Source organism: Sceloporus undulatus, chromosome 2 (genome assembly GCF_019175285.1).
Source record: "Sceloporus undulatus isolate JIND9_A2432 ecotype Alabama chromosome 2, SceUnd_v1.1, whole genome shotgun sequence".
NCBI lineage: Eukaryota > Metazoa > Chordata > Lepidosauria > Squamata > Phrynosomatidae > Sceloporus > Sceloporus undulatus.
Window position 1 is genome coordinate 55776032 of NC_056523.1, and position 25122 is coordinate 55801153.

At 40.2% G+C, this 25122-nt stretch overlaps 1 protein-coding gene across 1 annotated transcript; it reads right to left on the reverse strand.

Annotated features, from left to right (window-relative positions):
* Window positions 1-565: 565 nt before the first annotated feature.
* RPN1 (ribophorin I) lies at window positions 566-13091 on the reverse strand. Its single transcript, XM_042453452.1, has 10 exons — window positions 12795-13091; window positions 10540-10604; window positions 9306-9612; window positions 7943-8152; window positions 6849-7041; window positions 5386-5485; window positions 5031-5169; window positions 4379-4498; window positions 2723-2968; window positions 566-1411 (listed from the first exon to the last, which is right to left on the reverse strand). Exons 1-10 carry the CDS (start codon window positions 13032-13034, stop codon window positions 1229-1231), a joined length of 1803 nt encoding a protein of 600 aa, XP_042309386.1. The 5' UTR covers window positions 13035-13091; the 3' UTR covers window positions 566-1228.
* Window positions 13092-25122: the final 12031 nt, after the last annotated feature.

Here is a 25122-nt window from a genome sequence, read left to right on the forward strand (position 1 = left end):
AAGAATCCAGAAGCTGCACTCCAGTGCTTAGGAATGGAGTGTGGCTTTGACGCGACCTCCGGACTCTTAGGACCCATGCATCATTTAAATAGCATACCTCCAAAGAGACCCAAAGCAACTTTATTTTGGCAGTCTGTAACAGGCCTAAGTCTCCAAAAGATAAGATAATATTAAATTTGTCTAAAATATCTTGCCCTAAATAATGCCAAATCACCACTATTCAGCAAGAAAAAGCAGTTACGTTTCCTTACTGTGCTGCACTGGTTGATGTCAAAGTGGTTTAGCATTCTGCCTCCCAGTACAAGTCAGTCCTTGGCCTCTGAACAAACCAAGATGTATTTCACTTAGAAGCTATCCATGCATCTCTAGGAATCTCTGAATGCATCTCCAATCTCTATGTGTTATTAATTATATTCATTACTTCAAACACTTGTGAGTTCAAAGATTAATAAATTCATATACAATTAGTAACAAGAAACAGAAAGGTGTCACCCAAACCAAATGTATTGCTCAGTTCACAAATAAGAAAGGATAGTACACTCAGCGAAAATAAAAATGAACTGCAGAATATCCATAAGCCTTTATTTCAGTTTGAGCTTTCCGACAAAGTTTTTTGGGGTTTTACTTCCCCAAATAAAAAAAAATCTGAAGAAAAGCACAGGCTTATAAGCAAATGAATCTCTCTCTCTCTCTCTCTCTGTTCACTTGCACTGGATTCTACCTGTAGCTGTAATTTCAACAGGCTCAGAAAATTCAGGTATAAGAAACTCAATCTGTGTGACAAATAGTAAAAAAAAATCCTTTGTTCAAGTTACTTATTCACTCACCATCTCCAAAATATGTAAGTATAAATTCAAAGGTGGTGGGCAACAAGAAGCAATTACCAATGTACCTTTGAACATAACCAGATATTTATTCTGAAACATTCTGACACTTTTCAAAATATTTTGAAGTCAGGTTATTAACCCTTCAACCTTCATGCAAGGGCCACTGTTATAGTAAATCCAGAGCACAGTATAACACACTTTTTCCAAACTGCAGGTGTCAGAGAGCAAACAGGCCCTTAAATAATTAATGCTAAATTTTGAAGGCAGCTTCAAATAAATTCTTTCTTGTTCCAATTCTCTAAGCCAAACGCATTTCCCCACCCCAACTCCCAATTTAGTGTGCCTCATGATGTCCATTCAAACACCTTTCCCCCTTTTCCATCCACCTTTTGACTTTTTGCTTATAGGGCATCAAGTATGTTGTCAATTTTGCCGATCAGCTCCTGACGCTTCTGAGAATGGATCTTCTCATTCTCTATGTATGTATCCTTCTTAAGCTTGCCGACAACCAACCGTTCCGCCTCCACAGAAGATTTTAAAACCAGCTCCTTGACTTGACTATCAAGTTTCTGAATTTCACTCACCTTGAAGAAATTGAGGAAAAGATGTTAGAAACCTGGAGACTACCTTCAACTTTACAAATAGTATTAATTTTAAAAAATACAGCAGGGATAGCAAAAACTACGTTACAGGCTTAAGACATAACACCTCTGAATATCACGCTCTGGGCAGCAGTTAATTTGCAGTTCCATGCCAAACATTTAGAACAGCATGACCATATACTGTGATCCCAAAACAGACTAAAGTAATGTTAGGAACTAAACACATTTGGATAAATTTAAGTATGAATTTAAGATTCTGAATATGGGTATCAATTGCAACATACATGAGATTAGGATTAGGCTACACACCATTCATATTTTGTTTCTGACAAACAAGATGCTTTGTGATCCTTTCATTCCACAGCAAAACAGCAGAATATGAATCTGCAATTATACATAGCAAATACAGTGTGTGTAACTCAATCAAATAACTCAGCCCTTTTCTAGTCACCAAGCAAGGTTTACATTAAATATTGGATTACCTAACCTAACTGCAGCTGGGCATTAGTGGACCATTAAAAACCCTTCAGTTGCATTTTGTATCTCAACACACTAGCAAGTATGGCCAGACTACTGAGTGTCTAAGATAATTGATCACCATAACATCACAAAGGTTTATTGAATGGCCTGTTCAGGGTGAAGGCTCTCTCAGCATGTAACAGCTAGTTCAAAAAGATATAGGGCCAAATTAATATCAATACATTATAAAATCAGGAGGACAGAATGCCTAATAAGCTTCAGTCAATAATAGTCAGCAGCACCTTATATTAAACATTTCATTTCAGGGTAGTGCTCTTGTTAAAACAAATGATAGCCAGGAGGTTTGGCACAGCTACAGAATAGAACGGTGTATTGCTCATGTAACATTACAAGGAGATTAAAAATTTTGGGCAAGATTGCTGCCTTTAGGGAACACTCACATCCTCTCACTAAGGGTTTGGCAGAATTATGTGGTGAATCCATGCCAATGTGTCTTAGCCAGCAGGGATAGATGACAGCACTGGTTTATAAATGGCCATACACTGTGTAAAATCAGGTCAGAAAGTTGATTTGAAGGTTTTTTTCCCGTTTGGAGAGCCACATATTAAGAGAATATGCTTAGATGTTAACACTGGAATATCAAAAAAGCCAGGAACCTCCATTTTAAGTTACGGAGGAGTCAGAAAAGCTATCAAAGACAGATATATCAGGTAGACATATGCTTCTGAAGTGATGTGAAAGAAAAGGCTACAGTTCGGAGTAAGTGTAGTTTAAAACAAATGAAGCAAAAATTAGAAGAGAACACACTCTTACTTTGTCACACAGATCAGACCCTTCTGTCTTCAGCTTAGATTGCAATGAGGCTATTTCATTGGTTAAGGCCTTATGTTCAGACTCCAGAGACTTTTTGCCACTGTTTAGAGTGGAAATATCCCGTGTCTGCTTGTACTTATTCACAGCTTCATCAAAAAGACGGTACAGACATAGTCTCTTATTTACTCCAGTGAGAACCTGCTCTGTAATGCAGGCAACTTTCATCCTAGCTTCAGCTGCTGGATCCTGCAAATAAATTAAGTAATTAAAAAATCACAAAGGTGTACAAGCAGAAATGCTTAAGGACTTAAGCAAGTTAGCATTATGCCCTGGGAATAAGAGATCAATACAGAGATAATCTTAAAATGATTTTTAAAAAAAGGTAACCAAAATTTGGATTAGGATATTGCTAACTCACAATTCAATCCTCCACTAGGCTGGGTAAGTAGCAGAGCATCATGACATGGAATTTACTAAAGGTGTTGCAAGAAAGAAAGTGCTAGCATTAGGAGCAAACCTAGGGTACAATTTGTCCTGAATAGAGCTCTATTTATGAACAGAGCAGAATATCCACTGAACAAGCCAGGGACAATGTTCATAAAAATTGGGACTGAAAATACTGGTTTTATTGAGTCATTATCAGCACCTTGAATTGTGCCTGGAAACGTGCCAGTAGGAAATTAAGCTATCACAGTAAGGGAGTTGCATGCTCCCTGTAGCCAGCCCCAGTTTAAAAATGTGGCTGCCGCTCTTTTGACCAACTGACATTTCCAAGCAGTTTCAAACACAACACCAAACAGAATCCGTTACAGCAATCAGAATGGGATATGACCAAAGTGTGTGTTACTGTGACTAGATCAGATAACTCTAGCAACAGCACAGCTGGCAGTCTTGGTCACTACCAAAACCAAACCTCCAGGCTCAGGGTGAATCCAGGTGTACACTCCAGCTGCAGATCTGCCTCTCCAAGGGGAGTGTAACACTATCCAAGTAAAGATGAATCCCTGTTCCCTGATCTGCCTTTTGACCAGGAGCACCTCTGCCTTGACTGCATTAATCTTTAATTTGTTAACCCTAATCTAGTCCATTACGAACACTAGGCATAGGTCTAGCATGGAAACCGCTTCCTTGGAATTATAAGGAAAGGAGTAATTGAGGTATGTAGATTCAATGTACTCAAAACACCTGACTCCAAAACTCCAGATATCTCCCAGGAGTTTCATGTATAAATAACACTGGTGATGAAAGAGAACCCTGACAGACTCTACAGGCCAGTGGCCAAAAACCTCATCCTAGGGTGCCAACCCAAAAAGATACAACGGCATCTTTTATATCAAAAGCTACTGAGAGTTCCAGCAGAACCAGTAAGGACACACTATCACTGTCCACCTCCCAACATAGGTCATCCATTATGGTGACCAGGACAACTATTATTTCTATCTGCATTAAGATACACCTAAATATCCTTAGGGCACTACATGTCAGTCTGCTTCCACAAGGTGGCCATATTTACAAGTGCTAATTTGCACAAACATGCAAGAAAATCCAATTTGCCAAAACAATCCATACAAAGACCCCTACTGAAACAATGATCAATTGTCCTGATACATTCTCTAGTGTAGATGAGAGTCAGTTTCTCTCTCTCAGGCTTGGTACCTTAGTGATAGAGAAGTCCAGCCTCACATAGAGAATTACAGTAAAAAATAGGATGTAGAATGCTCCGACAACCAGCAGAGGTTCTTGCAACATCAGGACCTTGTTAAAGGAATAATGGACCTAAAAGAAATAGTAAAAATATAAAAAATTAGAAATATAAAATTTAAAACATACAAAGTTAAAATTAATAATCTAAAACAAACCCTCTTACCCCCCAATATAACCAAGCCTGGCAGATCTCAAAAGGCCTTTTTAAATAAAAATGTCTTTGCCTGTCTGCAAAAGGACAGCAGTGAGGGGGCCAGCCTAGTCTCCCGTGGAAGGGAGTTCCACAGGGTGGGAGCAGCCACTGAGAAGGCTCTCTCTTGTGTTCTCACCAGGCGAGTCTGTGATGGTGGTGGGACTGAGATCCTGAGGATCTTAAGGAAATACGGTCTCTCAGTCTGGACCTAAGCCATGTAGCGCTTTATAGGTCATGACCAGCAATTTGAATTGTGCTCAGAAATGAACCAGAACATTGTCAATTACCAGCAGAAACAAGGCTACACATTATGCCATGTAACGTATTATAAATATAGAACAACTTGGAAAACAAAAAGTAGAGCAGTATTTTTAATGCATTATGCTCTATAAGTAAAGGAATTACATTTACCACAATATCTTGGATGTGCTGCTCAACAAGGTTGTTCTTGTGTGCCACAATTACTGGACGACCAAATGTGTCCAAGTAAGTATAGTGAAGCTCATCAGCAGCCCGAGTGATTTCATATGGACTGTCGACATGGATATTCCTGCAGATAGTTTAATGCTAAACATTAATCATCTCAGAGAAATAGTGATTAGTAATAAATGCAGGGGGGAGATTAATTACATAAATCACAATTGTAGCTTTTAAAAAAAATTAAAATGCAATAGTGGTTGATTTCTAAGAGAATATAATTACGTTTTATGATTGAGAGATAACATATGTCTGTATCAAAACTCTTCCCAACTACACTACTACTTACTTGGCACCTTCTGGAAGGATTATCTTTACTGTTAGTGAGTCTGTAACTTGTTCGTCGAACACATGATCAACAAATCTCATCTTCAAGGCATACTGATCGCCTGGGAAACAATGACAACAGGTTACCCTGAACTTTCTAGGGCTCAGCATGGTAGCAACAGAAGCCATGTTAAGTAAAACATCAGAATTTTACATGTTTATTCACACAAGACATGAAGTTCCACTGGAACTGGTTGTATTAAATAATATGCAAGTCATTTCCCAGAGTGAAGCTTGTTTGGAAGACAGCCACACAACTGTAATTAAATTTAAATATTTAAATTCTGCACTCAATATAAAATATAAAAACACAATGCAACTCCACAAAACAACTAATAACTAGAAAACAGTTTACTTTGAGGTATATTTATTATGTGTGTATTTTTTAAAAGGAACAGGGTGGTTCCAGAACCTAATAGGAAATGGGGGGTGGGGTTAAATCAAGAGGTAGAGGGAACATACCTGGAGAGTGGTAATCACATGATCTTCCAAATTTTGGACTGCAACTTCCAGCTGTCCTAGCCAACAAAGTAAATACTAGAGAATACTGAAAGCTGCAGTTCAACAACACCTAGTGTTCTGATTCCTACCCTAGCCTTTAAGGGCTAAGTAGTGTGAGATAACTTTCAGATACTGTCTGCCTAATTTCAGAGATCTACATTATTTTAAGGTACAGTGGTACCCCGGGATACGAATGCGCCGGGTTACGAATTTTTCGGGATACGAAAAAATCCCATAGGGATTTATTGCTTCGGCTTACGAAGGTTTCTTCGGGTTACGAAAAAACCGCGGCGCTATTTTCCGCCACCGGAGGGCAGCAGAGAGCTATTTTTCCATTAGCGCCTATGGGAATTCGGCTTACGAAGGTATTTCGGGTTACGAAATTAACCGCGGAACGAATTAATTTCGTAACCCGGGGTACCACTGTATTTTAAATAGCAAAGCAGCCACATTTTAAGTGTCTCTTCAAGTCATTTCCGACTTATGGCGACCTTATATCTCAGGGTTTTCTTGGTAAGATTTGCTCAGAGGGGGTTTGAGTGCTGAGAGTGTGACTTGTCCAAGGTCACCCAGTGGGTTTTTATGGCTGAGTGGGAATTCAAATCTTGCTCTCCAGTCATACTCCAACACCTAAACCACTACACCACAATGGCTCTCATTTTGAGTGTACAAGTGAATAATGCAAACTGAGATTCTTGGGAATATCAAGTATGTCATGCTGCAGAAATAGAAAATGAACAATGTGAAGTCGAAGGCTTTCATGGCCGGCATCCATAGTTTTTTGTGGGTTTTTCTAGAACATGGCTGCATAGCCCGAAAAACTCACAAAAAACTATAGAAAATGAACAGCCTTCTATTCAAGCTTTGTATTTTATTTAGACACATACTATGCGCTCCAGAGGTAAATCTGATGGTGAAACCTACCAAGATTAAAAAGATATTCATAGCTAGGCAGGTTATAACCAATAATATAGTGTGTCTTCCAACCACCAAAAAGGGGGAAACGGGGGCGAATCTCCATTTCCACAGAGTCATCTAAGATGAGAAGGTGACTGGTGGATATGTTGCCAATTTCATCTCTGTAGTACACATCTTGCGCAGCAGCAGGTAGGATAGTCTGAAAAAGAAAGATAGTAAGCATTTGATGAATTTTCACTAAAAGCAGTTGAGTATGAAATGATCCCATTATCCCTGTTAGTGTGAAATAAATTCTTGCTAAGAACTGCATATCCATTGCAATGGGGCAGAGACCACTTTTGCTTTAACAAGAATCCAGAATCCAGCCATGTTCTTTTGCGAACAGAATAGCTTTCATGAATGTAACCAGGAGAGTAACAATTTCCCCTTGCCTCAGGAAGTCCTCAAAATCTGCTCTGGAGTGCTGGGACAGTTTTTTATGTGGTATGTAATGCCGTGAGCTGAACAGATGGAATAAAGTCCCATCCTGCAACCATGACACTGGATGTCAAAAGATACAAACTATAATATGGGGGGGGGGGGGGGGGGGAAGAGAATGGGGCACAAACAACTCAAATAGAGACCATAAAACATTAACAATTCAAATTTAAAATACTGAAACTAATGAGATCTCAAAGAGTATTTAAAAGACATTGAGGAGTAAGATTGTCTTCACTTGTCAATGGAAGGCATTAAATGAGCTTTTCCAGAGCAGGATAGAAACCATGCAGCTGGATAGCAACTCCGACCACTCCTTACTACTGGATATGTAAGCTACCTCTGCCACAAGCTACAGTCCAACAACATTTGGAAGGCTGCAAGATTCCCATCCCTCTTCCATAGGGACCATTCCCTAAGCAGTGTGCCATTGCCAAAAAAACTTGTCTTTGGTTGCCTACATCTGCAACAATATGCAAACAAATGTTTAAAAATAGGATGCTGAGGCCCCCTGATAGCATGTCTTTCAGGGAGCCACAATTCTCACTCTTGGCCTAAAAGGACACAAAACAACAACAAAAATAAGCTACCTTTGACACAAATATAAGTCTGACGAGACAAACCTTAAAAGATTTCACAGAGGATATTCCACTATCTGGCTGTCTTTGATAGTCATATCTGGAGAAAGGCCCTCTGAGCACAGCTCCTGTATGCTTCAAGTCAATAGTTTCTTCTACTGCAATATTACCCCAGTGAGAAACTTCAATGACACGTGTCATGCTAGTAATAGTCAGGAATGGACTATTATTTTCATAGTGCACTTTAAGTAGATCCTAAAGAGAAAAAAAATAGTAAAGGATTTGAATGTTTTATGTTTGCCAAATATATTCATAGTCAATTCTATTTCATTTACAGTACCACTGATTAACAAGTCACACAGACTGTCTTCTGTTGAAAGGTTATTTGTTCTGGAGTTTTAATTTTCATTTTATCATACATCTACTTTGGTCATGAAGAGCCAGAAAGCACTAATCTGTATCACTATTTCTCCTCCAAGCATAATACACACAGAAAAGTTGTTTTATATCTGCACAACATAACCTCCTTATATTTTAATTTATTTTTATGACATTGTTCTGTTTTGAGTAAATGACAAAACTGAAATCCTGAGTAATAAGCAGTAGTATAGCAAAGGTACAGACATTTCTCCTGTTGTAGACCAATCTAGGATAATGATGCCGTAGCTCAGGACAAAATTCTCATAAACATCCACATGTTTCTCAGATAAGAAATAAATCTCCCAACCTCACAATCAAGTGTGGGGGCACCCAAGTCAAAAAGGGTATGTTGGAAACAGATTCATGACATTTTTCCGCATTGAAATTAACTACAGTATTATTATTATTATTATTATTATTATTAACCTTTATTTATAAAGCGCTGTAAGTTTACACAGCGCTGTACATCAATTTTTTTAGTCAGACGGTTCCCTGCCCTCAGGCTTACAATCTAAAAGATTGTACACACTGTGAATGATTTAAAAAACCTCAGCACTGCATGCTTTCTTCAGCTTCCTATTTCTAAACAATGTCAGTTTGAGAACAGAATATACGAGAACTGAAACACCATGATAAGAAAAATGGTTTATAAATCCTACTTTTGGGGATCAAACCACCCATACAAATTATTTTTGACTGTGATATTTATATTTTATCTATTACATCCTGTCTTCTACCAACCAGACTAACAGAGGACAGACAAAATGCTACATTCACCTCATCAGTTCATACACTTGACAACTTGGAAATTCTGTACAAAACTGCTTTAATTTCAGCTTCCTTTAAGCTCTTTATATTTCTCACTATCTTATTTGCATCAGGTTAGGTATGTATGGATTTAATTACTACACAGCTGACAGATGCCATTTAGCTATTGTTCCTCTTCTGTAACTCAAAATCAAAAGTTAAAACTGAGTTTAAAATTTACCTCACTGTATGGTGGGATATCCTTGAAAGGTCCATATTCAATCATGTCCTCTGACCGGCTGGGATTGCCTAGTTTGGTGTAGCTTTCCACATTTCTCGAGGCTAGTTTTACTCGGGTTGTTTGGGTCTTGGTTGGATATGGAGAGTAAAAGTAATGATTACCCTCAAAAACAACAAACTGCTTCTCAGCCTGGGTGATATGCGTTGGGTATGGCTGTAGGACATGGGTAAAAACTGTTTCAATAGATAAGCGAATCTTTGCACCTGGAGCCAAAGGAGATGGCAATTTTACAGTGAAGAATCTGCCACTGAAACAGAAGAGGAGAAAATCAGTTAGGTCCCACTGGCTTGACAAACTCCCACAAGCAGTTATGGATAACCTAAATCACTCCTATATTTCTAGTTCAGATGTACTAGCCTGAGTTTCTTAGTACGGTATGTAAATAACTGGATGACTGTTATCACAAATCACACTATATGTGTCAGGTGCTCCTACTGTTTAAGAACCCTAACTTCAGGAGAGAAAAATAAGCTCTTGGACTTAAAATCTCTGAAATACTTAAAAGCATGGTTCAGTGGATTGAGCATTGGACTACGACTCTTGAAGACTAGGACTCAATTCCCTGCTGGGCATTAAACTCACATTGGGTAAGTCACATGCTCTCAGCCTCATGGGAAAGCAATGGCAAATCTCCTCTGAACAAATCTTGCCATGAAAACCCCATGATAGGTTTGCCTTAGGGTCACCATAAGTTGGAAATGACTTGAAGGCACACAACGCACAATACAATTGTTTTCTGTTTCCAATATGAAGATCTGGGTTTCTAAAATGCTTTGAATACTATGCCGCACAGTTTCAAGAGGTATCACCTGATTTCTCAGAGATGGTGTTTTCCTTTTTTTCCCCTTTAAAGAAGAATTCCAGGAATCAAAACAGAATACTATCATGAACACTCTCAGACATCTATCATGAAATTACTAACAGCCAACTGTATCACTTGTATGAGATCAATCCTGCAGAATTAAACAACTCTGTGTTGCCAGTACATTAAATAAGGACCATTCTGCAAATACATTCTAAGCCAATAGCTAAAAATGTGAAGTATGATTTAGTATGTATGACACATGCATAACACAGAACACTCACCAGGACTTACTGCAGTTTCTTGGCAAATATATGTTTGTAGGCAAATTTGGGTATGAAACTGTTCTTAATTTCATATTACAAAACTTACCTTATCCCCTTTCCCTTTGCATCCTTCACTTCCAAAGCATTCTCTTCCTCTTCCTCACCCTTCACCTATTTGAGAAGATGGCATTGAAGTATGGTCAGTATTTAAAGTTCTCATTTAAGATAACTAAATTCATGAGAAGTGCAAAGAATCTGTCCACTACCAGTAAAAAACAAGACTGAGGTGCTGCTAAGGCACATTTATTTTTGAGACAAACATTAATAATTAATTATCCAGTCATTAAAAAGCTGTTAGCTTGCTTCATCAATGCTGAAGCATTATGTACCAGCAGTTGACAAATATATGTTAAACCTTTGTCATTTTTTCTGGGAACTGCACAAATTTTGATAGGGAACGCTAGCCAAACTTATTATTTGTGGTTGCCATCCAGGCTTCCCTTCTGTGCATATTAGCAGACAACTCTGAGAATATATGGGTGTTTTTCCTCTTCCACTTGGGATTTTGCACAGCTGGTACTTTCTGCTAAAAGCCATCTCATGGAAACATGGTTATTTTCTTCTTTCACCCTCACAAGAAAAACATTTTCAAGTGGGGTGTGGCTGATTGCTGGATGGGGGCTGAAAGGCATTTCTTGCAATCAAATCAGTTTCTAGAACCTTATTCTTATACCACTGTAGTTCTAAAACAAGAGTAGTAGTAGTTTATGGAATGTAGGTCCCCATTCTACAAAAATCATTTGAAAATACTCTCTGAATACCCACCACCAACTAGAAAGATAACTGATGGACAGCTTTAAAATCATTTATAATTTTTCTTTTTCTGGTGATATTAGTCTCAGCTTCCCAAAGATTACAGGAATATATATACTTAATATACTAAAGCATACACATTTACTCTCAATCTTGGGACAAAGGCCTGAAGAAAAAAGGTATGTGTGGTGCTGTAAGGTTCTTGGGAAAGAAGCTGCAACAAAGTAATGATGGGAAAATAGAGATACCCGAGAACTAGATTCATCATTTTTAGTGATATTTATGCGAGTCCAAAAATGGACTATCTATATTGGGTCCCGCCAAATATTTTACTTAGTCTATTTTTCTTTCAGAGCCAGCATGGCATAGTGGTTTGAGCGAAGTGATAATTTGCAAATCGGTGTCTGCACTTACCCCCCAGTATGACTGTACTCTTTTAATGGCATATTCACAAGGGCCAGGAAGAAGTCTCCCCAACACTCTCTCATAACAGTGAATCAGAATTAAAGAAGCCAGGCAGGGAAATCCTTTGTGAAGACACCCGAACCCACATTTTCTCCAATTATCAAGATGAGTCAAGAAGCAGAATTTTATTTTTTTTTAAAAAAACATATCAGAAAGTGTTTTAAAGGTGCTTAGGCCAGTTAACAGACTGTGGATGCCAGTAGCCTCAAGCCTTGCAAACAGGCATGCCTGGCTGTAGCAGATGGGCCATAACCCAGGAGTCACGCCTCCTTCCTCCTGGGCTGCCACTGGGTGCTTTCTGATTGAAGGGCCTCTGCTGACGTGTCAAACCAATACTTGTCAGGAAAGGAATCAGCAGCCAAGAGAAAACCACGTAAGAGAGGGGCGGACACTGCTGGCAGTGCATCGCTTCCAAGAACATTATGTATTTTGGCAGAGAAGGCTAAAGACCTTGTAAAACTACAAATCCCAGGAGCTCTGAACAGACAAATCCAGAAAGAGCAAGTTATGTGCAATGTCAGGATGGGTCCCCATCTTCCTCTTGGATAAAATGACAGCCTGCTCACCCAAGCAAAGCAATCAATACATTGCTCTTTCCTACTTAAAACTCACTACATGGACACCAAGAGGAGGCCAGATTCATTTGTTTTCTATGAGATCAGTACATTGTGGTTTTGCTCATAGCACTGTCTTTGCACACACGGCAAAGCCATCACAGCTCAACTCCAGAACTCAGGGCTGCAACGCCTCTCTACGGAGCTGGGGAAAAGGCCTTTGCAATCATGGCCATTCAGGGGGTCAGGGCTCCCAGAGAGCATCTACACGGCAGAAGCAATGCAGTGTGACGCCACTTTAAGTGTTGTAGCGCCATCCTATGGAACCCTGGGATTTGTAGTTTCCCAGGGCCTTTAGCCCTCTCTGCCAAAAAGCGAGTGATGGTGCCTCGCCCGAACTACAAATCCCAGAGTTCTGTAGCCTGGAGCTGTGGCAATTACAAGTGCGTTGTCCATCGTATGGAACCCTGGGAGTCGTAGTTCCATAAGGCCTTCAGCCCTCTCCGCCCCAAAGGCGTCCCGGGCTCACCTGCACGGCCAGGTAGGCCAAGTGGCCCTCGAGGCCGGGGTCCAGGGCCAGGAGGAAGGAGGAGGCGGCCCCGGAGCCCCCCGCGGCGGGGTTGGCCAGGCTCAGCTCGGTGGTGACTTTGGCCAGGTGCGTCCCCAGGTCCACGGTGCGCTTGACGTCCTCGTTGAGGAGCTCCGGGGCGGAGAGGGCGCCGCCGAGGCACAGCAGCAGGAGAAAGCAGCCCCGGCCATGGGTCGCCATGGCCAGCCACGCTGAGACCGAACCGGATGCACCCGCGCATGCGCATGCGCAGCGCCGTTCATTCATCAGCAGGGCACAAGATGGCGCCCCCCATGCTCAGGGAGGGAGGGAGGAAGAGAGACAAGATGGCGGCGCCCTGCTTTCCCCGCTCGCCAGCCACAAAGATGGCCGCGCGGGAGCCTCGCCCTCCCCAGCGCATGCGTTACGTCACAGGACCGCGCGACGTCCAATCAGATGCCCGGATGACTCAGAGCGCGATGCCGTTGACGCCCAAAGCGTTCGAAATAAGGGAGGGGCGGGGCAACCCTCAGAGAGAGATTCTGTGGTGGTGCATCTGCACTGCAGAGATAATCCAGTTTCACACCTCTTTAATAATAATAATAATATTTATTTATAGCCTGCCTCTTCATGGGGAATCAAAGCGGGTTACAATATGTATATAAAAAATTGTTACATATATATATATATATATATATACACACACACACACACACACACACAATTTAAAGATTGGGGTTGGAATGGCTGGGCTAATTATATAAACCATAAGAAGAGTGTATGAAAGCTTACGCTGCAACTTCTTTCGCACAGTGCTACAAGAGCCCTTTGCATAATTATAATTCATTATTATCAAGTTCATCTGGCTCAATCATATTTTACAGAACAGTCAGCATGCTCCGTGGGACCTTTCTTCAAGTTACATTACATTAAAAGAAGAAAAAGTTTGGGGACATAGAAGAAACATCTCAGGGTAGACCATGTGACAATTTCAGAAGCTGCGTTTTCAGAGGTGACACATGGTTCGTGTCAGGACAGAATATTTATTTGTTTGTTTGTTTGATTTCCATCCCGACTTTCTCCCTGAAAGGGACCCAAGGCGGCTCACAAATAAAAATCCTAGAAACATATTACTATAAAACAAAGCTATCATTTAACAACAATATACAATTACAGACATTAAAACCACACTGAAATTATGATACCCATCCTGTATAACAAACACCTACTCCATGACTGTACATCAAAAGTTATTTAGAGTATTTATACCCCATGGGTTTACAGATTGCAAAACAAACAGTTCCTTGTCCTGAGCCTTACAATCTAAAAAGACATAACACAAAAGGAGAAAGGAATGGCAGTGAGGAAGGAGATCAGGTCAGGAGATACTGCCAGTTCTTTTCTCCCTCTGAGGCCAGGATGGTAACAATGAAGATGGAGAGCCGGTCTTTCATCTGCTTCTGGGGCTAGGCATGGTAGAGCTGTGCCTGCTTCTTCATCTCTTCCTCTGAAGCCAAGGTGGTAGTGGTTAAGATAGAGGGAAGGAGGATTGTGGTCTATGTGTGAGAGGGAGACCACGTTTTAACTTTGCAATGGGTCAAAATAGTTTTTTGTGGGTTTTTTGGGCTATGTGGCCATGTTCTAGAAAAGTTTATGCCTGATGTTTTGCCAGCATCTGTGGCTGGCATCTTCAGAATCAATGGGTCAAAATGTTTAACGTTTTTAAAAATCAATCAAAACTAGAACCATTGGGAGTTGTTGAGTTTTTTTCCTATATTTCGCTGCCATTGTCAGCAGTCAGGGCAGGTATGGGATCTTTTGAGGGCAGAACATTGGTTGCCCACCTACTGCAGTTAGTCACCCCTGGTGTCCACAATGCACTTGATTAATAGTGCTATGAGCTCTCACTGGAAGTATCAGAGTGACCAATCTGATATTAACTAAGGCATTCATCTCCACTACTGAAAGATTCACATCAATGTGTAAAAAAGGAAGGAAGGAAGGAAGAGATGTATGGTTTATTTGGGTTTTTTTAATAAAAGAAAAATCTGAGGATCCAGACAACATAGAAGCTACGATCCATTTCCTGTATTGCTATGTACTGTATATGCATTATCCTACTTGTGAGTATGTATTTTCCCTGGATAATGATTAACCTTCCATTTTGAAGCCAAGCCCTTCAGTCCATCTGCCTTGGTCCAGGTCTCAGAGGTTGAGAGGAACTGCTGGACCTCTTACCCTTTCCCGCCACCACTCCCTTCTCCTTCTGTGTCATGTCTTTTTAGATTGTAAGCCTGAGGGCAGGGAACCGTCTAACTAAAAGGATTGCATGTACAGCGCTGTGTAAATTTACAGCGCTTCATAAATAAAGGTTAATAATAATAATAATAATAATAATAATAATAATAATAATACTTCTTGCAGGAATATCAAGACACAACTGAGGGGCAAAACTGACAGCCCCGAAGGAGCAGCGTCACGCCACCCCTTTGATCGCCGGATCAGGGCCATGGCAACCACATGTGGCGGCCCCAATCTGGCATTTTTCCAGCTCAAAAAGAAGCCGGGAAAAAGCTGGCTTTATCACTGCTGTGGCGGCTTTTCAGCATTTCTGCAGCGTGGCGCATGTAAATGCCGCACCGTGTAAATGCTGTGAAGCCGCCACACGTGCGGTCAGCCATGCAGCTTCCTGTCATCATGGGAGTGGCGTCAGAGTGTGCAGCGTCTAAACACTGTGCTCAGGTGCCACCCTCATGCTGGCACAAAGGGACAGTCTGCTTTGCCCTTGAGTTAATGTGCTTTTTGTCCCTTAGATTTTTCCCCAGCCTTTTCATAATGCCTCCATTTAATTTCTTTGCCACTCTTCTATGACTTCCAGTTGGAAAACTCAGTTTGCTGGCTCCCTTTAAACCGATCACCTTAATATTAAAAAGTATATGTTCCACCCCTGTGTTTTGAATACAGTGGACCCTTGTTATCAGCTGGGGTTTTGTTCCAGGAACCCCCATGAATAACAAAATCTGCAGATGCTCAAGTCCCATTAAATACAATGGCATAGCAAAAAGGTGTCCCCTATATAAAATGGAAAAATCAAGGTTTGATACTTGAAATTTATAGGTTTTTTTTAACATTTTCATACCGTGGATGCTTGAATCTGTGTATAAAAAACACCGTGTATAAGAAGGGCCGACTGTACATGAGGTTGACTCATAGCTGAGTATGTATGTACAATGCGTGTCTTTATTTTTTAGTGTTGTGTACACCATAAAGACATTATGTAATATGTGTTAATTTTTTTATACTGTTATATCCCAATCTTCTAGAACAGGGGTCGGCAACCCCCAGCCCGCGGGCCGGATGCGGCCCATGGAGGCGGCAGGACCGGCCCCAGCCAAGTCCTGCCGCCGCCGCCTCCTCCTCCTCCTGGGCCGCTTGACCGTTTCGGAGCTCCTTCCTGAGCCAATGAAAGGGCGCACTAAGCGCCCTCATGTGACGTGATGGCGTCACATCCATGCCGCCTCGTTTGGAGGCGGCACATTCGTGACACCATCATGGCGGCCCCCATGTAGATGGGGCGCTGCCATCTTGTACGTCCTCAGGATGTATTAGGCTTGGGGGCGTCAAGAAGTGATGCCTCTTTTTAAACCTAGGACATCCTGAGGACGTCCCTTATGGCGGTCTGTAACACGCCTGACAGAAGAAAAACTGGCAAAGGATCTTGTGGCCTTTTAGATTAACTTTTCTTGTATTTACTTTCCTAGACTCAGGCGCATTACAGACCGCCATAAGGGATGTCCTCAGGACGTCCCAGGTTTAAAAAGGTCAGAGGGTGGGCAAAAGGCAGAGCATTCCCTCCCCTTCATTGGAGGAGGTGGAGGAGGAGGAGGAAAGAGCCGAAGGAAGGATGCAAAAAAGTGGAACCTGACAGGAGGCAAAAGGGTGACAGGAGGCAAAAAGGGGGTGACTGGCGGGGTCAATTCAGGGCAGGTCTGGGGGCCAGAGCAAGCCAAGCCTCTGCTCTCTAGCAGGGACCTTTTCCCTTTGGTTTATTATTATTATTATTTTTCTCTGTCTATGCACATATTTTTTGCAAAGGGTAGATCTATATTTAGATAGAATGTGGCTAGCTGCTTGTTCACTTTCCCTTTCATTTCCTGGCTTCCTCACTGAAAGGAGCCCTTTGCAAGAAGAGTAAAAAAACTGTTTTTCCTTTGGAATGAATGCTGCAATGCGAATGAATGCTACAATTCGAATGTTAATGTTTCTCTTTCCAGTTAGGCAAGTTGGCAAATTGATACAGCTTTTGCTACTGTCTCTAAGGAATTCAGGGGTAGCCTAGAGAAAGCAAAAAAAAAAAAAGCATCCTTTTCAGGCATTTCGAGGTGAGGAATTAATATTATTATTATTAATGCAACAGTCTCAGACACAATATTTTACACCTGGGGAACCTATGCTACTGACACTTCTTGACTGCTTTCCCTCATCCATTGAAAAAGGATACCCTAGTCATGGTTGAGTGACATAGCAGGTACAGGTTGGAGATGTCGTCATGCAATAAGTATCACCAAAGCTGCTTTTTTCCAGATCTAATCACAGTTTAAAAGCTGCATGGAGTAATCTCCTTAATGTAAGTGTGAAGTAAGTGTAAAATAACCCCACCCCCCATATTCCTTGAAACTTACTTCCGTATAAAAAGTCATAGGATTGGTTTGGCTACAGGGATTCTTCAGCTTTTTCTTTCTCTATCCTGACTCTGCCCTAACTCATTAATTCACTTTAACCCAGCTACTGTTTTCTGTTAATCAATTGCCTTGTTTTAAAATGCAACAGGCATTTTTTTTACCTCCTGTGAACAGTAATTGCTTATCATTTAACATTCAGAAAGTTGTCTCTCCACATGCTTACGTGTTTTATGATAAGATAAAAGCTAGCAAAGACTTTAATGACCGTTACATCAAAAGATCAATAATGAATATATGGCTAAAATAAAAGTAGAGATTTTACAGATGGATCTAGAGCTGGTTTTCACCACATGAGGCCCTCTATAAAAGGTAAACTATAATAGAGAAAGGATGGATCACATATAGAAGATTGTTCAGAAGGTTGAATACAGAATGAAAATGAGAAAGCAACTAAAAAGGGGGCACCTAAGATATATTTGGTATTGATATATGCAACAATGGGAAAGATATGACTAAAAACTAGAGGGAATACAGACAAAAATGACAGATTTTGAGATACTGCTATATACAGAGGATAACTATTTAATAGAATGTATAAAATGTTATTAGATATAGAAATAGAAGGGGAATTAGTCAATTAATGCATTAATAAGTGGGCATAGCATGTAAGACACACCATACAATTAGAACAATGGGAAAGAGCATGTTTGAGAGGAATAAGGTTTACACCAAGTGCAAATCTGGGAGACAACATGTTTTATAGATGGCACTTGACACCTGAAAAGCTATCTAAGGTGTATAGAGAAACCTCCAATAAATGTTGGAAATGCTCAGCAAACGTGGGATCTTTTAATCATGTTTAGTGGTCCTATAAGAAAGCTAAGAAACATTGAATTAAAATTCATGAAATAATGCAAGACGTTATGGAAAAGAAAGGACAATTAAAACCGGAACTGTACCAGTCGGTTGGGCATGGCGTCCCACTGAGATGTCTTTCTGCATAGCGACAGAGAGGCAGCTCAGATCCACAGGAGGCATGAGCTGAAGATGATTCAATTTCAGCTCAAAAAATTTCAGCTCAAAATATTGTCTAGATATAGGGGACCCAGAGGAGCCGACTGTGGGTCCATTCCAACGACCTAATCCTTGGATGAAATCCAATTTGGAGGACAAGAAGATGAGACGCTGAGGGGACCGAAAAGGCAAGTCACTGCTTTGTGGTATCCACCTATCCTAGACGGCTTTTTTAACCTTGAAAAACGTCAAGAAATATAGTTAAATATTTCCTAAAGTTGAACTTTCTTTTGAATATTTATCTGAATAAACACTTATTGGCATGAGGAAACTACATTTATTTGGATAAGAAGAGATATATTCCAAGCGGAGAAATAAAAGATTACTCCAAGAATTGTGAATTAATATTTAATTTAATGGACTAATGTAAAGTCTGGAAAAAAGACTGAAGACTTGTAAAATTTGTATGAAAAATATTAGCGGAGGAGCTCAAGGTATAGAAAGAGTTAATTAAACATTTAACAATAGGAAGAGAAGTCAGCATTGATCCGGATGTATATACCAAACTGCTTGTGATGTGGGGGAATTTTGATGTTATAGAGGACAGTGATATCGGACGGTACCAGAACAGAGTGGAGCGTGGAGGACAGCAGTGAAAGCGAGAGTACAGTGGGACCTGACGGTGGGTTCAGATGGGACCAGAGTGGCATGGAGGACAGCGGCGAGATTGAGAGTGAAGAGAGGCTAGAGAGAGGACAGCAGGACCGGATGGAACCAAAGTGGCAAAAAATGTGTGGAGGACAACAGCGAGTGCCAAGAGTGAAGAGAGGCCAGAGAGAGGACAGCGGGACCGAATGGGACCAGAGCGGTGCAGAGCGTGGAGGACAGCAAAGAGACCAAGAGTGAAGAGAGGCCTGAGAGAGGATAGTGGGACCGGACGGGACCAGAGCGGCATGGAGTGTGGAGGAGCAGAGAGAGACTGTGAGTGAGAAGAGGCCTGAGAGAGGACAGCAGGACTGGATGGGACCAGAGCGGAGTAGAGTGTGGAGGACGCCGTCGAGACTGAGAATGAAGAGAGACCAGAGAGAGGATTGTGGGACCGAACGGGACCAGAGTGGGGTGGAGCATGGAGGACAACGGTAGGATTCAGAGTGAGGTGAGGCCAAAGAACAGCGGGAACAGACGAGATTAGAGGAAGTGCAATGTGGAGACAAAGGTGAGATTGGGATAAGAAGAAGAGACTAGAGAGAGGACAGTGGGACTGGACGGAATCTGAGTGAAACGGAATACAAAGGACATTGATGAGATCAAGAGAGAAAAAATTTGCTTAGAGAATAACGACATTGGAAAGAGTGTTAGAGAATAATAGTAGTGTTAATTTGAAAAACAATTGAGCCCACTGATAAAATTCCTGAAAACAAAATGGGGAAATGACTTTATGATTGGTCTGGGGTAAACAAAAGGATAACGAAAATCGAAATAATGACATTTATTATATCAGAATCAGATGAACTTTATAATCATGCTAATGTTATGAATACTTCCTTTTAGATGAAGTATTTTTATGCTTATGTTTATTAGAATTAAATGTAATTTATTGTTTATATTATTGGGCAATCACAATATAGTATAAGTTAACAGATGAATTTCAATAGAAAGAAGGAAAGAAAAGAAGACAATATGGAGTTTTTATTTTATTATTCTTTTTGAGTTACATGTAATACATTGACTTTTGATGTATACTTTGTTCTTCTCAATAGTTATGTTTTTAAAGAGTTATTTTAAAACTAATAAAGATTATAAAATAAATAAATAAACCAGAACTGTACCTTATAATTGTAATAGAAAAAGAAGTAGAGAAAAGTCAGTAAATAATGGTTTTATATATGATAACGGCAGCTAGAATAACATACTCAAAATACTGGCGGGGGGATTAGTATTCCAACACAAGAGGAATGGCTATTGAAATTAGGAGAGTCAGAAGAAATGGACAAATTAACAAGATTATTAAATAAGGCAATCAGAAACTTTGAAAAAGACTCTGAAATGCAATAATTATTTGTGATAGAAAACAGAGAGCCTTACAGACAAGTAGCAGGATAAAATAGATAGAAAAAAAAGTACTGTACTTAGTAAATTTAATTAAGCAGGGTTTCATGTAAAAATACATAGATTGAGAATGGAAACCCAACACAGAAATAACCAATACTGGAAAGGTAGGAAGTCACAATTTTACTATGTGTTATTAAATAGTTGATATTATTTTATGTTCCTCAAGAACATGGCCATCTGTTGAGGATGCTTTGATTTGGATTTCCTGCATGGCAGGGGGTTGGACTGGATGGTCCTTGCGGTCTCTTCCAACTCTATGATTCTAAGAACCTGTAGATGGGTAGCTCCTTGGCCCAATGATCTGTATATGTTAATTTTGCTGATTATGTTCAGAATTTTATTTCTTGTCACCATTTTTTGCTTTAATTATTCAGATTTCCTTCCTGAAAATGTTGGTTATGGATTATCTGTTTTACATCCTCCACAGCAAAGGCAGACACCAAAAGTACAATCAATTTCACTACTATCTCGTTATTCTCCTTTGCTATTCCTTTAATTTCCATGCAATCCAGCAGATCTCTTCAGGCAGGCCTTCCCAGACTGACCTTCTACCAGACTGGGATAGTCTTGTCCGCCCCAATTAGCCCACTCCTATTACCATTTTAAACTGTTTTAACTTTCTGCTTGTTTAATGGATTGTTTTATTGTGACGAGGGAGAGTTGGAGGGTTGGGGGTTTGTGGGATTGTTTTTGATTGTGTATTGTATTTGAACTCTGCTGTTACCCACCTCAATCCATAGGGAGAGACAGGATACAAATAAATATTTATTATTGTTATTATTATTATTATTATCAATGACATTCCTGTTTCCTTGCTTCCAATACATTAAAATAATTTTAATTTTTTTTAGGTTTAATGCCATTAGTGACATATTCCTTTTTCATACCCTGTATTGTCTGCTTACATTGTTTTTATGTGAATTTGTATACCTGTTTCTTCTCTTTTGAGCAATACTTCCATTTTGGAAAGGAAGACTTCTCTAATAGCTTCCTAGACATGGCTCATTAACTGTTTGGTGACCTCTTTGTGATACACATTCTAGCTCTGCTGCTGTCCTTGCAGTTTTGAATAACCTCCTAATGTTTTGATCATGATAACCACTATAGCTGTGAACCCCACTTTACGCCCTGAGGAAATAAATACTACATATATCCCGCTTTTTCAAAAGTTATATTCAAAAGAACCCACATTTTGTTAACACTTTGCAATAAATGACAGACACACAACCAAAACATACCAACAAACGTATGATTAAAATTTAGCTCAAGTATTGGTGGTACATCCTTTAAACAGTAAAGTGCTAATGTACATATCTATTCTAACAATGCAATGCTATGTATGTTTACTCAGCAGCAGCAAGTCTCACTGACTTACATGCTTAAGTTCATAGGACTGCATCACATGTGTCTTTTATTTGATTAATGTTTTCACCTAATACAGGTTTAACCTAATTAAGGCTCCATTAGCATAATAGCCAATTGGCTTTTTTCCATGAGCACAGCCAACTCCAGATTAGTTATAACCTGTTATATGGTCTAGGTCTGTAAGGCTGAGGCTTACATTACTTGCAGAAGAGATTCAGGAGACAATGAGTAACTTCTTAGGAAAATTGAATGTTTAACCCTGCAGTGATAAGTGATATTGCCTTTGTTCCCCTCCAAAATTCTCCCGTTGTTTTTCCAACTCTTGTGCCTCTCTGTTTAACTTATATGTGACAAAAACGTATCTTCAGTGGCTCCACAGTAATGTAACAATCCTGGGGAGCACAAGGGCTTCTGTAAGCCAGGGAAAGCGGTGAGGCAGAAGTGTGACTGCAAAGTAAGCCCCATTCAAATTGACTTACACTAGCAGAGCAACCATTTGCACATTTACTCAGAAGTAAGTTCCACTCTCCTTAAAGGGTTTTGTTGTTGTTAGTTGCCCTCAAGTCGTCCTCAGTTCATGGCAACCCTGTGGATGAGACATCTCCAAGCTTCCCTGTCCTCTAGTGTCAGATCCTGTAGGCTCAAGCCTGCAGTCTCCCTGATGGAGTCTAACCATCTGGCATGTGGTCTTTTTCTAATGCCCTCAAATGTGGCCAAAGTATGACAGTCTCAATTTAGTCAGCCTGGGCCTCATTCCCACTTACAGATAAATTGGTCTCTGATCCGTGGTTCCCACTACATTTGCCCCGATTGCATTTTCTGTCATGTAATCGCATCAAAATAACCAAGGGAAACTTCCGGCTTGATCGCTTCTAGGACCAATTTGTTTGTCTTCTTGGCCGTCCGCAGTATCTTCAAGGTTTTATGCTCTATTAAATGAAATGAGGAGGGTTGAAATCAAAACCGTGCCTCTGGTGAAGTTAGCTCTAATTCCTGAAAACACAATAAATGTGTTTGCTTTTACAGGCATCACAGGAGCATTTGTTGTTTTTACTGCAACAGAGTGACAGCACCATCCCACTAGAAAGAGGTAAGGATGAGGAGATGCTGGGGTTCAGAAAACCAGTCTGCAAGACCTGTGGGAAAATTATTCAGCCCATCCATCATCTCATCTCCCCTAAAACCCCTTTGTCAAAATTAAAAGGATAAAGGGGAGGGGAGCGGGGAAAGGGGGGAGGCAGAATCTAGCAGCACCTTTAAGACTGGTTTATATTTTAGCATGAACTCTCATGGGTATTTAGCCATTTTCTCAGATGCAGTGACAGAATAGTATTAAAGCCTGAGGTTATTAAGCATATTGATACAGTTGTTGGAGTGGAAAGGAATGTAATCGACTTCACTCTTCCTGGTCATATAGTATAGGATTGCCAAGTAGCAGTTTTTGAACAAAGGAAGACTGGCAAGAGAAACAGCTGAATTGAGTTATGTTTTCAGAGTTGGCTGGTTAAAGCAGATTGGTTTAAAGTAACCAAATGACTAAAAAAAACCACTCTTGGTTTAATTGATTGTTCATATATTTTAAAAAGTCTATTACGTATTACTATTTTCCAACACTCCTACTGGAATAATGACTGTTTGAATTTAAACATTTTAACAGTGTATTGGCAATTTTTCATTGTTAGACCAGCATCCATTGTCAGATGCTTCTTTTTAATCACTTTATTTTATAGTGCAATCCTTCAGTTGACATAGAATCATAGAATCGTAGAGTTGGAAGAGACAGCAAGGGCCATCCAGTCCAACCCTCTGCCATGCAGGAAATCCAAATCAAAGCATCCCTGACAGATGCTTGAACCAAAACAATTTGCTTTAAAAGAACACCTTTTAAAGAATTATTATTAATTAAGCTAGTGGATATAACATCTTAACTGTATTTAGCTACTTAGTTTTCTGAGTTAGTCATAGTGATATAGTCGTATACTTCTATACTATATATAGGGCACCAACATGTCAATACAGTTCCTGAAGTCAGCAGTTGGGAAATCCCCGTATAAGGGAATTTCCTTGGTATTATTCCACATCCTTGTTGCTTGTGATCTTCATTTGAGTGAGCTGAACCAATGCAGTGAATGGATGGAAGAAAGACTTCCACACTGCAGAAATAAAAAGTGGTTTGACTCCGCTTTGACTGTCATGGCTCACTGCTATTGAATTATGGGAACTGTGGTTTTGTGAGACGTTTAGCCTTCTCTGTCAAAGAGTTCTGGTGCCCCAATAAACTACAAATCCCAGAATTCCATAGTAAGTTAAAGTGGTGTCAAACTGGATTATTTCTGCAGTGTAGATGCAGCATCTTGCTCTCTTTTGATGAAATAAAAATTGAGATTAGAAAGGAATATAGAGCCAAGTGAGTTGGAACTAAAATACTAATGCAAAAAATGGTTTGAATAAAAAATTGTTTTGGTAGCTTTTTTGTTCAGCCTTTTTAAAAACATTTTAAAACCCTGCAAATTTCAATCTGTTACCAGAGGTATGAACAAAGATACCAGTTTCATGGCGCAGTACTTCAATCTTCACTGTAGATATAACAAAAGGTTTTGACTCCAAAGGAACTGACTCTTGTTAATCAAATTTACTGATTTCACAAGTCAGTACTAATGGACCACATATAGGTCTGAAAGACTATTACCCCATGCACCCCTTTGAGAATTTAGGCTGCAACTTTCTGGATCCTGAAGGTTGAAGAAGTGGCCTGATATCCATGGAAGCACATTTCTTGTGTGCCTTTAAAGTCATTTCTGACTTATGGAGACCCTAAGGTTGGAGTATGACTCTATGGAGAGCAAAGATATATCTCTGTTAGTCTGTAGAGCAGCTTCGGGGAGCTGAAGTCCAAAATCTCTTAAAGGGCACATTTTGGGGACCACTGCTGTAGTCAGTATGCATAGAGATCTTGTAGCACCTTTGAGTCTAACTGAAAGAAATTGGCAGCATGAGCGTTCATAGACTTCAGTCTACTTCCTCAGATGCATTTGGTGGAGGGGAAGCCAGGTACAGAAATATATATGCCATTGGTATATGAGGATGTAAATAGAAATTACAAGTCCTTTGTGTATGGAAATGAAGTTGCAGGTTCA

Coding starts and splice junctions, on each gene's coding strand:
- RPN1 (XM_042453452.1), bottom strand. CDS start 13,034: ATGGCGACCCATGGCCGGGGCTGCTTTCTCCTGCTGCTGTGCCTCGGC. Junction 10,605..12,794: donor TGGCCTACCTGGCCGTGCAG/GTGAGCCCGGGA, acceptor CTTCTCAAATAG/GTGAAGGGTGAGGAAGAGGA. Junction 5,170..5,385: donor ATCCTTCCAGAAGGTGCCAA/GTAAGTAGTAGT, acceptor AACTATCTGCAG/GAATATCCATGTCGACAGTC.